At 36.1% G+C, this 16,339-nt stretch overlaps 1 protein-coding gene across 6 annotated transcripts in view; it reads left to right on the top strand.

Moving 5' to 3' along the window:
- Positions 1 to 16,230, top strand: part of AK9 (adenylate kinase 9) — a 59,124-nt gene extending 42,894 nt beyond the window's left edge. For 3 of the 6 annotated variants that reach the window (XM_058021387.1, XM_058021389.1, XM_058021391.1), the window contains 14 exons: positions 116 to 335; positions 1,517 to 1,579; positions 2,375 to 2,578; positions 3,470 to 3,691; positions 6,372 to 6,585; positions 7,379 to 7,580; positions 8,749 to 8,895; positions 10,166 to 10,386; positions 11,551 to 11,747; positions 12,260 to 12,429; positions 13,154 to 13,252; positions 13,334 to 13,440; positions 13,996 to 14,106; positions 15,806 to 16,230. In XM_058021387.1, coding sequence (XP_057877370.1) covers positions 116 to 335; positions 1,517 to 1,579; positions 2,375 to 2,578; positions 3,470 to 3,691; positions 6,372 to 6,585; positions 7,379 to 7,580; positions 8,749 to 8,895; positions 10,166 to 10,386; positions 11,551 to 11,747; positions 12,260 to 12,429; positions 13,154 to 13,252; positions 13,334 to 13,440; positions 13,996 to 14,106; positions 15,806 to 16,008 — 2,380 coding nt within the window. In that variant the 3' untranslated portion in view covers positions 16,009 to 16,230. Of the gene's footprint in view, positions 1 to 115; positions 336 to 1,516; positions 1,580 to 2,374; positions 2,579 to 3,469; positions 3,692 to 6,371; positions 6,586 to 7,378; positions 7,581 to 8,748; positions 8,896 to 10,165; positions 10,387 to 11,550; positions 11,748 to 12,259; positions 12,430 to 13,153; positions 13,253 to 13,333; positions 13,441 to 13,995; positions 14,107 to 15,805 lie in introns of those variants that run through there. The other 3 variants (XM_058021390.1, XM_058021392.1, XM_058021393.1) reach the window with 3 other exon arrangements.
- The last annotated feature ends 109 nt before the right edge of the window (positions 16,231 to 16,339 follow it).

A 16,339-nucleotide genomic window follows, 5' to 3' on the forward strand; every position in this document is an offset into this window, starting at 1 on the left:
AATATAATGCATTTAATATGGGAGGGTTTGTGGGTTTTTCCAAAATAATTACATGTTCATTGTGTTGCACTTTGAACTACAGTGTGTAATAATAAATATCTTATTTTCCAATTAGGTCCACAGGCTTTATACTGGATGGCTTCCCCCGTACTTTAGATGAAGCCAGCTATATGTCCGAACGAGGACTCTGTCCTGATATTGCAATTTATATTCAAGTAGAAGAAGGTGACATTCTTAAGCGTCTTTTTCCCCCACGTCTGAAAAAATGGAAAGAAAAACAGCTTAGAAAAAAGGAATATAACAAGAAGCTGAAGGAACTAAAAGCAAAAATAAGGGTAAGTTTTCAGCCCTATGTTATTTTTTTGTTGTTGTTTCTACAGGAGAGGTCTGAACACAGATTATGAATCTCCCAAAGCTGTGAAGAGCACACAGGTATTGGAGCCAGGAGAAAAAGTGCTACACATTCACAGCATTCCTAGGCTTACTGTAGGAACCAAAAATAATTTAGGGCTCCTTTCTTCTTCTATGCAATTAATGCATGCAGAGTTTGGGCATCTCGAAGCCCAAAAACGTAGCTGTTGTGCCAGAAACATGGCAGTCCTGGAATGTCCATGAAAAAAGGCAAGTCGATGGAGGGAGTGAATTTGGCAATAAAAAAATCAGACAGTTCATGCACTGTGGTATTGCTGCATCCCATCTCCCTGATGCTGAGATCCCTCAGCATCTCCCACAGGCTGACTTCACTACCATGAGGGGAGTGTGTCTGTGTTCCCAACTCTGATGCTCTGCACAGGAATGCAGTAACCCTAAGCCACATTCTCAGTGCTGTTGCAGCTGCTCTGTGTCCCATTCTAATGAAGCTGTGCCTACTGTTGAACAGGTTACAGATTGGTTGAGGTAACCTGAAGCCTCTATGCAGACGTTTACAACTAGCACATGTAATATTTTCAAGGTTCCTCCCTTTGTGTAAAAGTGAGAAATACTTCACATATAATATCAGAGAAAGTCAGAGCATAATTACTGCAGAGCAGCTGACACACAGTAAGTTAGGACAACAGAATTTGGGACAAGACTTATACAATACCATTAATATCTCTAGACAGTCAAAGGGGAACACCACGCATTTACCACCATACTCAGTCACCCATTTGCCAAATGGGTGAAAACCACCTATGGAAACCACCAATAAATGTAGAAACTCTGTAGTTTACCAATAAACCTATTACTATATTTTCAGTGGGATAAGAATCACAGTCTTTTTTATTTCTCTAATATCAATCTCAGAAATTGCCATGTTAGTTTTTTAAAAAATATGCTTATATGTTCGCCTAGTAGAGAGTTATATCTGGTCTGCAACATTTCAAACTCTAGGTAGTACTTTTTAACATTAGAACCAACTGGAACAGCATTTCAGGTGAAAAGAAAAGTGTTAATTATAGGTTACATTACCAATTTTCAGAGGGAAGTTTTATTAGGAAGTATCATCAGTCTTTTTACATCTTTTTTTCACTAACAGAATGAGAAGATTGCCAGAAGAAGGGAAGAACTTTTAGCAGAGCAACAGAAAAAGAAGCAGGAGGTAAGTAAACCTAGTAAGACAGTTTTTAAATAGAAGCATGTGCATTCATACCGTAGAATTTTCTAGAGCTTTTAGTCACAGAGTTCAGGACAATATAGAAAAGTAAAATTACGATAGACTGCCAGAAACTTCAACTTTCAAAAATAATTTTATATTATGTTTGAATTGCTTTAGAAACTAAGGATTCGTCAAGACTAAACACTATTTTAAAAGATTTCTCCATATATGCTTCAATTCAGGAAAATACTTATGAATGTGTTTAGAGTATCTCATTTATAAGCGTAAGAGTAGCACCACTAATTGAAATTAGGCATGTGCCTTTTAGTACACTCTCAAATCCATGGTTAATCCAGAATAGGACTGTACCAGGATTTCTGCCCAAAGTCAATTACATAATATATTTATAAATGCATTAATGTACTACTTGGATGCTCATGATATTCTGTCAGCTACACTTTCATCAAATATGCTTGTTTGTAACAAAGTCCTGTCAAACTACAATGCCATGTATGAAAAAACACTCATCAAAACTGCAGTGTAGCTCTTCAGGTTTTTAAAGTACTCTTGGAACTGGTATGATGCTTCACGGTATGCACAATGCAATACTGCTGTATTTTCTTCTGAACTAAGATTCTAGAATTTACTAGATTTTTTGCATATGGTAAAGGATATTCCAAAATGAGGTTTAGTTTAATCAATGGCTTTTTTTAATTTAAAAAGAGACAAGAATATCATATGTTCCTTCAAAATATCTGTATCATAGACATGAAACAACAAAATATTTTATCTTTATAGGCTTTAGCAGATAAGGATAATGATGAAGCTACTACAGAGGAGGAGGATGAAGATATTGAAGCTATACTTGCAGAAGAGTTTTTAGAAGAAGAAGAAGACGAAGAACCAGAAGAAGAAGAAAATGAAGAAGAGGCTGTTGAACGCATGCAAAATGAGATTTTAGAGAGGTTTGAATCAGATTTAGACGGATTACAAAGTGTGCAGGTACTGATACCACTGCTTATTTTGTTAAAATATATGATCACATGAAGAAGAATTTCCATATTTATTTTTCACATTTAAAAATTATAGTGCCTAAATAACTGTGCTGCTGTACTCATGATCTGAGTATGTGAACAAGATGAAGACTGTACTGAGAAGGTATAAACTTGAAAGAGTATATAATTTATACTACTGATATAGTAGAGAAAAAAAAAAGGAAGCTTTTGGGTAGGCCTATTCAGTCTTGGTGTCATTGCATTTTTGATAGGTCAGTTGACACAGGCAACCAACCTAGAGAGTTGTGAATGTATGAGCAGTATTTCAAAATAAGTTTTGAGGCAAAACTCTTATTAGACACTTCTGTTTTTTAATGCAGATCCTAGTTGTTGGTGATGAAACCAAATGTAAAGAAAAAATCCAAATCTAATCTCAGTTAAGATACCAGGTGTTTGGCACCATTCCCACACCTAGTGACATAATTTTCTTGAAATCAGTGCAATTGCCTATGGCAAGGCAACCTGATCTAACACCAGATATCTGCAACGCTAATGCCACATCTAAGGCAGTAGGTAGATCAGTAACATTTGTTTATTATCTACAAAGTACTTCACTTCAGAAATAAACTAATCACGATTTAAAAGAAGCTCTATTCACTGACCAGAGAGAAGGTTTTCAAAACCAGACAATAATACAATATCGTAGCAGTGTGACACCTAATATAGAAATGGGCAGGAAGACCAATTCCCACCAAACTTTGCTGATTTATGTTGACTGAGAACGTGCTTAGGAAATCCTTGTAGTTCACAGAAAATCTTGCCATCAGTCTTTATTAGTATTAGAATCATAAATGATTGCATTTATGATTCTAATATTTCATTTTGTTTTCTTAACCAGGAAGAGCTGGTTGAAAAGTTACAAATGCTGCCAGTTGAGGTCAATGGAAGACGGAAGCCTCGTGTTGTGTGCTACCAAATATTCAAAAAGCTGAAACCCCTGGTGGAAAACCGCAGGAGCATTTTTGAGAAATGTTACCCAATAAGTTTGCCACTTGCTCAGAAGATGCTAGTTTACTCATATAAATTCCGAAGTTCTTTTGGTCAATGGGATCCAGTCAAGGTAATGTTCTTAAATGCCTGAAGAATGTTTTCAAGAGTTGTCACTCTTTAAAAATACATTTCACATAAACAAGATGTTATCAGACAGTAGCAACTAATACCAGAAATATTTAATGAAAATTACATTACTGAATCAAAATTACATGACTGAATATACAGAAAATACAGCAAGCAGTAATAACAAAATGTGTTGGTCTTTTCAGTGTTGCAGCTAATTTAAGGCTGAAAAGCATTTAGTAAAATTTGTTACACTGTCATTGGTGACATGATTAAAGGTGGCATTGAATCAGAAAGAAATGCCTAACTTAACGATACACAAAACACAAGCCAACATAGAAGGTCTTAAAACCTTAAAATAGTAGTGAGAACAAACAGAAAGGATTTAGAATTTGTAAGAAGCCACACACACAACTGACCACCAAACCTAGTAGTGGCAAAAAATGTTAGATGTACTTAATTCATTAGCAATAATTCTTTCTTGTCAAAATTTAAAATTTTTGAAGAGCAACAAATCTATTTCCATGGTATTTTACTAGAGATCTGGAAAATTGAGGTCAGAAAGTACTTATCACTATCCCCAAGGTAGGAAATGAAATGTTCTCAGGTAATTCTTTTGGTTTAATGGTAGAAATAAAACCTGATTGGATTGTGAGTAAATAAAAATTTAAAAGGAAGATTAGTTGAAAAAAAGTCCAGTGAACAACATACAGAAAGCACAAAGCCCCTGAAGGAAACATACTTTGGCCTTCATTTTACTATGCCAATTAATCAAACCATTTTATTCCCTTTTGTATAGTGTCATATTGAGTTTTCACCTGTTCCAGATCACATTTGTCTCTCTTTAACCTTAGAATCTTCATTCTTTTTCATGGCTGCATCTAATAATCTAGGTACATACTAATAGAAGTAGATATGTCTACATTTACATCATCTCCCACTACTGAACCACAGTTTATGTGTTTAATTGTAATCAATCTCTACAGCCTATTCCTTGCACTTCGTTCTGCCAGGTTTCACCAGATTTTTGTATTCCATTCCTTCACTTCATTCCTTTGTTCTATACAGTGTTTTTACCAACCAAAAAGTACAATTCAGTTAGAAGGAAGAGGTCATAGGAAGTTATTGGGTAAAATATGAGTGGTGTGCTGACAGTGAAATTGTACAAACTGATAAAAATGAAAGGGAAATAGGATCACTTTGAGGGCATTTTGGGATAATAATAGAAATTTTAAAATTGATTACAGACTGGAAGTTTTTGAATAGAAAGGCAGATTGAGTATATTGCAGTTACTTTGAGATTAAATTTGGGGGGGAGGGGAAGTAGTTATGCAACTGATTAGATAAGCAGAGAATAAACATTATGAGCTGAGTGAGGAATGGAAGCAGATATGCAGTAGAACAGACTCATGAAAACCCCTAAATTGAGAGCAAGCACCCTGAAATGACGATCCAGGAATAGGAACCTAAGGGTATGAGAAGAGTCTGGCAGGACAATGCTACACAGTAGAACAGCCCCAGCTCTAGCAGTAATAACCAGACCAACCTTACTGACTCCTTCAAAGAATAGTAATGGATTTGTGATGTATGATTTTCCTTGACAAGAAGCAGAGTTGGCTCTTCCCCATTATTTGATGTGTATGCATGTAACTTCTGTGGTTTTTTTCTTTAGTGTATTTCGGTTTGCTCAATACAGAGTCAGATTTACTGGACGATTTTTGTCAGGTTGTATGCTGGAGGAAAACACTTTTTTTTTAAATACTAATTTTTCCCATCTTCCTTCTTTTGTTGAAGAAAGGTCAATGTTACACATTACTCAGAATTACATTTCTGAGTCCCCTTAGAAGAGTAAGGTGAATGCTGTCTGGGCAATTTTTCTACATACTGCTTTTCTATATTTTGTTTTAAAGCATCTTTTATTGACACTTTAAGACAGTTCTTCTAAGAAGGGCTGCAACAGGGACATGAGTAAGTTTTTCCATAGAGAAGAGTAGTGCAAGGAATTAATTTGATATTACTTCAATGACTATTTCTGCCAGTTTCATCTCTTACATGTCAATGATCCATCAGCACTGCAGACTTTTTAGTGGCTGTCTGATGTGTTTGAAAAGATTTCATCAGCAGTGCATGTATTTTTCCCATAACTTTTTCAACTTATCTTGTGGTTTCTCGCTTGACCATATGTAATTATTGATATCTTTTGTAATGTAATGTAATTGTAATGTAATTATTGATATCTTTTTACATTTTCTTCATTTGTATATGACTTCTGGTGAATACAATATTCTCAATATATTTTCTATTGGCAGGCAGGTGAGTTTAATTCACTGAGGAATAAAATTATTCTCTTTGTTCTCTGAAAATTAAAAAAAACTATTATGTTAATCTTTGACTACACTAACTTGACAGACATAAAGTGTTACGGTACCACCTACTGGAAATAGCAAGTATTCTTTCTGTCTTCAATGTTTCTTTCATCTTTTTGAACAAGAAGTGTAGGTACAGAAGTTTCTCAGATTTGAGCAAAATATTATGTCCATATATATGAATTTTAGAATGCTTTGATGGTCTGTGTCATATGGTTGGTACTCCTCTATCAGCCTATAAAGCCACTTCTCTGGGATGGAGGAAGAAAAGGCTTTGTCAAATCTAATTAACTGATTCTCATTTTGTATATTACACAGTTAAGCCAAGGAGATGTGATCAAGCCACAGCAAAGGGATGAAAGCACAGTCTTTCCAGTAATCCATCGACAATATATTTATTTCTTTTCAAGTAAAGAAAATAAAGAAACATTTATGACAAATCCCATCAAATATATTTGTCAGCCAAAACCTAAGCAATCTGTGCCAGTAAAGATTGCAATTGTGGGACTTCCAAAGTCTGGAAAAACTACAGGTATGAGCAGTTATCTATTTTAAAAAATCATTTTTTAATGACTGAAGCTGTATCTGTCCTTACTGCTATTAAAAAAACATAAACCATTAATATGGTTGGTCTTCCTGCTTTTCTTGCTGGGCACAGATTCTGTTAGTAACATTCTGTGGTGTCTCATTTGACAGTCTGATAGTTATGCATTGTTCATCTGAATTTTATCCCAGATCCTTAAGATGTTAGTGACCTGGACTTGTACTTAACTGGACTTATGCTATTTATACCCTTTGTTGTATTATTTTATAATTGTTTCTTACTTTTTTGAGTCAATATAAGCTAATGTAAAATGAAGAAATAGTTCTAGGATCAAGGATGAAGACCCCAAACTCCCCATTCCTCAGTCTGTTTTGAAATTTGTAGATTAAAAAGCACCCAAGATTTCCATCCCTCTCCCCTCCCTTTCCTCCTCCATGACTCTGTCAATCCACACATTTCTGCTTTTTACTGGAGGAGCACATTAAACTATAGTTATTGATTAGAATAGAATGTTGGGAAGAAAAGAGACAGGTTCAAATTATCTCATATTTAGGATGAAATTTTAGCATATTTCCCCTTTCCTGGATAAATGAGGTAGCTGATGGGCTGTTCTGTAAGAGGAACAGCAATGGAGGCATATTTTCTAACACACACTAATAATATTGACTATATCTGCTGAGATTTGTTCTAAATTGAATAGTGTTAGCATGCTCTGTGCATAAGCCAGATTGTGATGTTACTTACCTTCAAAGTTGTGACTTGAAATGGGAATGTTTTGCAGTTGCCCAGAGACTCGCGAGTGTTTATGGGTTCCTGCGCCTGTCCCTAGGAGATGCCATCCGCTTTGTGCTCAACAGCCGGCCAGAGAGCGAGCTGGCACTAAAGATACAGTCCCACCTTCTCCAGGGACTCACCGTGCCTGATGAACTGGCCATCCAGGCTCTGCATGTGGCTCTGCTAAATCACATGGATAATCCCACTGGGTAAGAGTTTTTTTGGGGTTTTGGGGGTTTCTCCAAGACATGTCAGTCTCTTCATAGGCATGGATTCCCATGTTACTGCTGTAGAACAATTTCACTAAAACACATCAGTGGTTTCTGCATTAAAAAAAAATCTGTTCAAAAGGAGATTTTTTTTTTATTTTACAATATCCCTGGGAAATGAGACTGAAGCAGAATTTTCTGCAATTTCCAAGTAACTTTATTTCAGTACATCGACGTAATATACTTTATGACAGTTACTTTTTTTTCAGCCAATAGGCCAGAATCTTCTACTATCCTTTGAGAACTACCATTTGGTCTCTCTTATACCAGCTCCAGAACCAACTTGGACACACCTGATTCTCTTTGATCAAGCAGGCTGTTTCAGTACTCAGGGGTTTTTTTTGTTTTCTTAACAACTCAAGTTATTAAGGAGGAACTGAAACCAGTGAGTCTTATCACTTCATTCATAGGTAATCCTAGGCTTTTTCTCCCCCACTGAAACATCTTTGAAACTGGGCAGACTTAAAAAGCTTTATCATCAGTATTTCATGAAATCCAACTTCTCTCCTCAAAAAAGAGAACTGTTACAGAGAAAGGCAATTCTGCAATAATCTCTGAAAATTATTTGTGCTTGAGATCAGAATTCTTTCAGCTTCTCTTTGATGTTAAATCCTGGAATATTGTTTCAGTATATTTTGTTCCAGTATTTCCTAATATGTAAAAACTATTCTTCTTCAGTATGATTATAAAAACTCTTCAAACACTGTAGTAAATAATTGTACTTACCACTTTAAAAACTGCTCCTCCCAATCCATATGGAGACTTCTCATAGTTCAAATTATGTTTCAGAATGATTAATGTGTCAGAATATTAAAGTACACCATTTTTAAAACTCCCAGCCATCCACTTGCCTTTTGCCCTTTGTACATTTCCTTTTCTCATTACTATTTCTTCTTCTGCCTAGTTGATTTTTTAAATTTGGTTGTAAATTCTTAGGAGTGAAGAATGTGCCTGTCAAGTGAGAGCAGTGATAACTTCATGGCATGGGTGTAGACTTTTGTCTCCATGGAAAATGTACTAGAAATATACATAGACTCACTGGTTGATTGGAAACTCACTTCTTAGTGAGTTTCTTCAAAACTATTTTTCTGTTTCTGTTTGCGTGCAGAGTTGTACTGGATGGATATCCTCTAACAAGAGCACACGTAAATCTCTTGGAATCAACTAGGATAATTCCAGTGAAAATCTTTGAATTAGATATGGATACAAAGGAAGTGTTCAGAAGAGCACTGCTGGATAAGGAAAGATCAAACCGGTAGTGATACTCCCTGATAGAATTTTTTTTATTTTCTACACAATATTGTAATATCTCTATTTATGTGCCTCAGTGCTATACCCAGAGGTTCTGTCTAACCTGGAGCATAACTCAGCTGTCTCTGAACTCCACATATGAAAAACATGGGAACCAGTCCCTCTCCTTTCTAATGCTTTGATTTCCATAGAGCAGAAATAGTAAGGATGTAAGGTGTTTGGGGCATGCTCTGGCCAGACCCTTCAATTGCAGGACTGAGATTACAAATGTGCAATGCTGTGCACCCACTGCTTAGTTTAAGTGGTTTAATGCAACTGTACATCAAAAATGTTACCACTTCTCTCTGGTGCTGAAATTTATTTTTCATCAATTATTATTATAAAATATATTGATACTTCATCTAATAAGCTCTCTTTTAAAAACTTAATCAGAGTTCTTTTAAAAATATGAAACGTATGCATATTTAGTAGTGTGTAGAATTCAGGACTTCTAAGCCTTTCAATTCAGTTCATTCCCTTATTTGTTCTTCTGAGAAGATAAATAATCTGTTTAAAGAGTCATTGGTTGTTTTTGAGGAAGAACAGTAAGTAGTTTATAAACAGACAGAGAATGAAAAAGAACAGAACATTCACCTTAAAATTAAATTGTGTAAGAACCTGTTTCTCATTAGAGGAAGTGTTTCTAAGAAGTTCCAGATAGCTTGGAGCATTATTGCATGCCTCTTTCATTTTGTCCTTTTCTTTTTGTCTCTTTCTGTTTATCAAGTAATCAGTACAATGTTAAATTGTTTACTAAAAGACTAAAGACAATTTGCATTGCAAAAAAATTAAATCAAAGATGTGTTTTTGAAAGTATTTACTTTAAACTTAATCTTAAATACCAAACTAATTATATTTCATTGGCTTAAGTACAAATCAAGTGTGCAATTTCAGGGTACCATTTAATGGTGTATTTGTAGTGTATGTCAGGTAATATGTGTTGATACATTCCAAATCCTTTGCAAAATAATTCTTGAGTTGTATTTGGGGCATAAATAGGAGAAGTTTTGTTCTTTGGTTTTTGAACAGGACTGTCTGATCAAAGTACACTGCTTTTCAATGTAGCTGGTGGTATTCTTAAAAAGAAATTTGTATTTCTCAAATATGTTCTACAATGTCAAATAAGCAAAATTTGGTAAAACGAACTTATAGTGAATTCTAGAATTTACACCTGAAATTCAATGAAAATATCTAAGCCTCAGATTTAAATCACTGTTATTTTTCATTGTCTTTAGACCTCCTTATCCTGAACATGACAGCCCACAGATTCTAGCTATTAAAAATTCCTGCTATAAACAGCACATTGATGATATTAGAACTTACTATATGAAGGAACATCAGAACTGGTGTGTGATTGATGCCAGTCATAGCAAATGGAGGGTCTGGAAGACCGTTCTGCAGAAAGTTCAGTCAGTTGTTAAACAAATCCAGATATACCTGGAAAGAAGAAAAGAAGGTAAAAGAAAAACAAAGTTTCCCAGAATATTTATTTCTTTTAAAATCTGCAATTTACTTTGTACATTGAAAACTTCACCTTTCTGTGGATGAGGCTAATTCTTGGCCACATACATACCCTTAAATTCTTCAATCTCATCTGCAGAGATCTTGAAGAGATCTCTTGAAGAGTGAAGGCAAAGCCAACTACAGGGCAGTCTGAGGCCATCTTCCCAAGAACAGGGTAACACAAGTCTGCTAAAGGAAGTCAGAGTCCTTGGTCCATGGTAGATCTGGCATCACTGGGTGGTAAATCACAAAGAGTACCCCAAAGGTACAAGGGGAACTCACACCTTCCCTTTACTATTAATGAAGGAAGAGGAAGGGATAGAGAAGATGTTAATTTAAAATCTAGAAATAAGCTTCAATCTGAGTTAATTTCTGTGCTTTGGGAAGAAGATCACTTTATTCTAAAATGGCACAGTTCCCACTTGACTTTTTGTCTGTCAGCACTGGTTAGGATTAAATATGCCTTTTAAACATGTCTGTACTATTTAACTAGAATTCCTCTGAAGGGCAAATATACTTCCTTATCTTTATCCACCTTTTGGGTTTAATTTTTACAGCTCTGTGGCTGCACCCATCTTAAAAACTGGAATCATAATAAAAAAATATTAAAAGACACTTAACTTTTACACATAAAGCTTGAAAAAGCATGATTTTTAAGTAATTTGGTTTTGAGATGACATTTTATTAAAGATTTTGAATGTATTTCCTCCTGATAGACTGTAGCATTTGCAAGATATGGATGAATAAAGGGGAGGCTTTCATCACACCTTGTACTCATTTTCATCAATATAAAGACATAAAATAATGGTTGAAATGTCCCTTAGTAACACAAAGGAGTGAAACAATAAATCATAAAAAAGAAGAACAGACTAATAAGCTGAGCATGCAGAGTATCCCGCACCATTAATAATTATTATATTTCTTACATGCTAAAAAATGTTATTAAAATTAATTGGTAAAATGAGTTACAACTTCATTTTATTATCAAATTGATGTTTTAGTTCTCATTATCTCATATAAATTTCAAATTATTGCTTTCTACACTGTAGTGTAAAATTGTTTGATGTTTCTATGTCTCTCATAAATTAAACATTATCATTAATTGCTTTCATTACAGGAAAAGCAGCCAGCATTGCTGGTTTATGTATCACTCCCCAGGAACTGCAGGGGCAGCTGGGGGAGTGTGGACAGTACTGTCCTGTCAGCCTTGCAGACAAAGGTGAACTGGTTGACTGCTCTGTAAGCCCCTCACTGGAGTTTGCTGCAGAATTTCAGGGGCGCTACTACAGAATGGCTTCACAGGAAGAACTGAAAGTGCGTATCAAAAAAGCAGCTCAAAATGACGGGATTATGGGAAGAGGGAACATTGTTGCTTAGATTCTTTGATTCCATACAGAAATAGGTAATATGCAACTTGAATTAGACCACTGTTAGCATTCAAGCTTTTGTTCTGCATACTTCTGCTATCACATGTTTAGGCCGACAAAATACAGCACAAACACCATTAAACTAAAGCTCATCTTACAAATTGTCACAGATCAAACATTCATTTGAAAACAATAACTTTCTCCTTTCTTTATCTGTTGTGGAGAGACTGAGTTAGAAAGTGGCTTATGACAGCAGTAGATAGTCATGGATGGTGGGTGAATAGTGACTACTTCAGCTGAGAGGAGGTTGGAAAAGAAATTACCTAAGAGCAACAGCAATGCCAACACACTGTTGCATTGTAGAAAAAATAGGTATCTAAAGTGTGAGCCAGTCCTCTGGAGTTTAACAGTCCTACAGTGCGTCTTTCATTATTATAAAACCTTTTTTTTTTCCTACAGAAATTCTTGTGCAGACCTGAGGCTTATGTATCATCACTGGCATCTCACCCTCTGCCACCCCCGCAAATGCTACCAAAGAAATTGACTGAAGCAGAAGTGAAGGCCTTATTCCCTGTAAAGCCTGAAATGCAGGGATACTGTCCAGTCACTTACCTAGATGGAAAACAGAGGTCTGTCACTAGAATTTTCATAATCTGAATTACAGAATATGTGTCCTATATTAATGCATTAATGAGGAAATCTTTTCAAAGTACTTTTTAATGTTGTTCAGGGTTTGGACAGGAAAAGCAATTACAATTCTCTACATTGCACCTGTGGCTTTGGAAATCAAGATAAAATCACCTTTTAAAAGTTACATGGCTACAGGTTCTACAAGAATCTGCGTTGGCTTGGTGTCTTTCATTATGAAGATGGACAGATATAGTTTGAATTCTCTCTATCATAAGCCTTCAAAGGTTAAAAGAAATCTCATAAATCCCTAGTAGATGCAAAACTACCTATTATGATTTTTGTAGAGATCCATAAAGCTCTACTATAAAGTGACACAGATTTCCTCAATGTGCAAGAATTTATCATCAGAGGAGAACCATAATAGCCAATTCTATGTTATCCCTTTTTAATCTCCTGAACAAATATGATTGACATTTTAAATGAAGGAGCTCTAAAGAAGCACTATAAAAGTTCCTTAATAAGCAGATTTTGAGGCAGAGACTCCATGAGATTTTTAACCTTGTAACTGTCCATCATGTAGTGGAAACTTGGATGATCCAATTGCTGGTATTTTTTGTAGTTGCTACACTTGCTGAATTACCAGAAGGCTACCAGTAGCTTATGAGTTTACTCTACACAGATTATGTTTTCTGTGAATGAATTATTCTTGTTCCATCTCTTCAGGTATGAAGCTTTGGTGCCTGGCAGCATCGAGTATGCAGCAAAATACCAAGACAAGGTATATATTTTTGAAAGTGATGAAAAACTTCAGACGTTTATGAGGTAAATACACTAACTGCATTTTAATCTTCAATCATGTCACTGTTCATACATCTTAAAAGTGCTTACTTTATATCTGGTTAGGTTACCAGAGAAGTACGGGAATCTGAAGCTTCCCCATAAACTCCCTCCAAAAAAAGAGCCAATGCTATTAACTACACTTCCTTTGCCTGGATACCTTGAACAGGCCAGTTTTTGTTTTTCTATTTTAAAACACGATTTTGTGATATATAGCATATCCCACTCAGTTGTTGTTTTTTTAAATTTGTATTTTTAATGCATTTGAGTCATATTTATTAATGAGATTATATTAAATTGAAAATGTTTTAGTTATAATTGAGAGTAATTTTTTAAAGCTTTAAAATGACAGATGTTTGTAGCTTTAATGGAAAAAATACAAGGCCGTCAGAGAGGGATAATAAGCTGTAGTATTATATGATAGATTTTCTGACTTAGTTGTTTATCATATCTTGTAGGAACACATTTTGGTTTGACTTTTAACACCAACATTGACACAAACTTACTTGGAAAAATTTAAGAGTAGTTTGATACACTTTGACACATGAATAAATAAAGAAAAATGATTCATGGTCACAGCCCTCCCTATTTTATGCTAATTTGTTATCTTCTACTATTCACCAACTTAGGATATCATCCTGTATGGTTAGATCTGCATTACAACAGGATAAGGCATTGCTCAAGATTTCTGTAATGGTTTGTTAAACCTATTTTCTTTCTTTAGGGAGTTGCAACTTCTCTAATAAAAGCTCTGCATGAAGTTGGCAGCCTTAAGCCAAAGTTTCCATTCCTAAGTGTGAAAGAAACTGCTCTGCTTTTTGTCTCCTTCCATCTAAAAGGTAGTGTATAAAATAGCATGCTATAAAAATAACTAATTGTATAAATGACATATGTCCTCTGATACAATATAGATAGCCAATTAGTGTTCATATTTGCTTTAGAATTTCTGTTTGGGTTTTTTTCAGCCAGAGATATCAGTTGCACGTAATAATCTTTAATAGTTTGCAGTCAGCTTAACTATTGCCAGCTTTCTCAATTTCAGTGTCCTTGTCTGCAGCTCTGCCATAGCTTTGGGCTGGTTTCTAGTACTGCTGGATATTTCTGGACCAGACTGACATTTCTTTCAACCCACCACTTTTGTCATTTATAAGCCAACCTGTTCACTGGGTGAACTTTGCCTGGCCTTTCGTATTTGACATTTTTACTTATTCTTTTAGATAATACCAATCTTAATTATTTTTTCAAAGCTCTTCACATCCTGTGTTTCCTCATGTAGTTTCCAGAGCCCTCCAGAATTTTCTTGAACTGTCATAGATTTTTTTTTTTGCTAGCACAGCTTTTTGAAGGAAGACCATTGAACAGGACAGGCACATGATTAAGCCCCTGCATAAATGTACAATTCCTAAGCCACCAAACTGCTTTTATACTGTAGTTTGCTTCATTTAAAAAGGCTGTTTTCATTCTATTGTTAGCATGGCTTTGCTAACATAAGGATGCCCATGCTAGGAATGTTTTGCTCAAAAATTGCAACATTAAATCATTATTAGTAATGGATGATAAACCAGAAGGGTTATGCAAGTGCAGAAATCTCTTTTTTTCATGCAGTGCCAAACAGTTTGACCATAGGAATCCAGGAAAACGAGTTATCTTCTTCTAGCACTGGGTAGGACTGCTTCCAGCTTTAAGACACAGCATTCCTGTACACTGACAAATCACTCGAAAGTGAGGAAGAACTTCTTTCATGTGCCAGGGACCAAACACTGGAACAGATTTCCCAGGAAAGTTGTGGAGTCTTTATCATTGGAAATATTCAAGAGTCATCTGAACACAATCCTGTGCCATGTGCTCTGGGATGACCCTGCTTGAGCAGGGAGGTTGTCCCAAATGACCCAATGTGGTCCCTTTCCAGCCTGACCCATCCTGTGATTTGGTGATTAGTTGCAAATACAGAATTATTTATTATTGTGCATCTCTTCAGAGTAGTCATGCCATTCTTGATTTAAAAAATTGATCAAAGCACCTTAAATTGTGGTCCCCTGGAAATTTCATCTTATTTCTATGTGAAGTTAGACCTTCTCATCTTCAATTAACATCATTCCCTAATCTCACATTTAAATAGGGGACAAGAAGCAGGAGTTTAGTTCCTGCTAAGGAACTAAAGCTCCTTCAGCCATACCAGACCTGGGCTATCCCCAGGATGTGCCACTTTGGGTTGTGTGCCACACTACCCTAATTTGTCACTGCCTGGAGTTTCACCAGTATCTAACAGTCTGAGAAATGAGAAGTTGACAGCAACTGGGCATGTTTGTTGTGTCTTCTTTAAGAAAAGCCTGATCCTTTTGATTGTCATAGCTATTTGGAATCAGGAACTTTCTGAAATACCAGGCTTGATCTTTTTGGCTTGGCACCAATACTCAAGGTGTTTATCTGTACCACAGGTGATGCCAACAGAAGTAGACTTGGTCCCTTTGAAAATTTCTCTAATGTAATTCCATAAAGTTTATAGGAGACACTAACATGCTGCTTAAATTCTTGCAGCACACAACCCCCGGAGCTCAGAGCCGGTGCGGCAGATGTACAGGAAGAAGCTGCTGCAGTTTGTGGAGCACTGCCAACTCCTCCCCTACCTGGGGACTGTCATGAGGGGCCCGTACCAGGAGCCAAGAGATCGGCCCCGTGGCTTTGATGACAGACTGCAGACGTTTTTTTCCCTGAAAGGCACTCGCCCTACTTTTGTGTGAACCCTGTATTTCCACTGATTAACACATGGAGTGTTGCCATGAGGTACCAGCATGGCTGCAACATGGCCTGCGAATGTCACACGTTCTCAGGCCAGTTTTTTAACCATGAAATCTTAGAAATAAAATCTTTTGTTTGAAATTGAGAGATATCAGGCTACTAGAGAGCGTCCAAAGGAAAGCTATGACCATAGTGAAGGCCCTTGAGGGAAGCCATATGATGAGCAGCTGAGGTCACTTGTTCTGTTCAGCCTGGAGGAGACTGAGGGCACACCTCATTGCAGTCCACAATGCCCTTGGGAGTGGGAGAGGAGGGGTAGACACTGAGCTCTTC

Source organism: Melospiza georgiana, chromosome 3 (assembly GCF_028018845.1).
Source record: "Melospiza georgiana isolate bMelGeo1 chromosome 3, bMelGeo1.pri, whole genome shotgun sequence".
Classification (NCBI taxonomy): domain Eukaryota; kingdom Metazoa; phylum Chordata; class Aves; order Passeriformes; family Passerellidae; genus Melospiza; species Melospiza georgiana.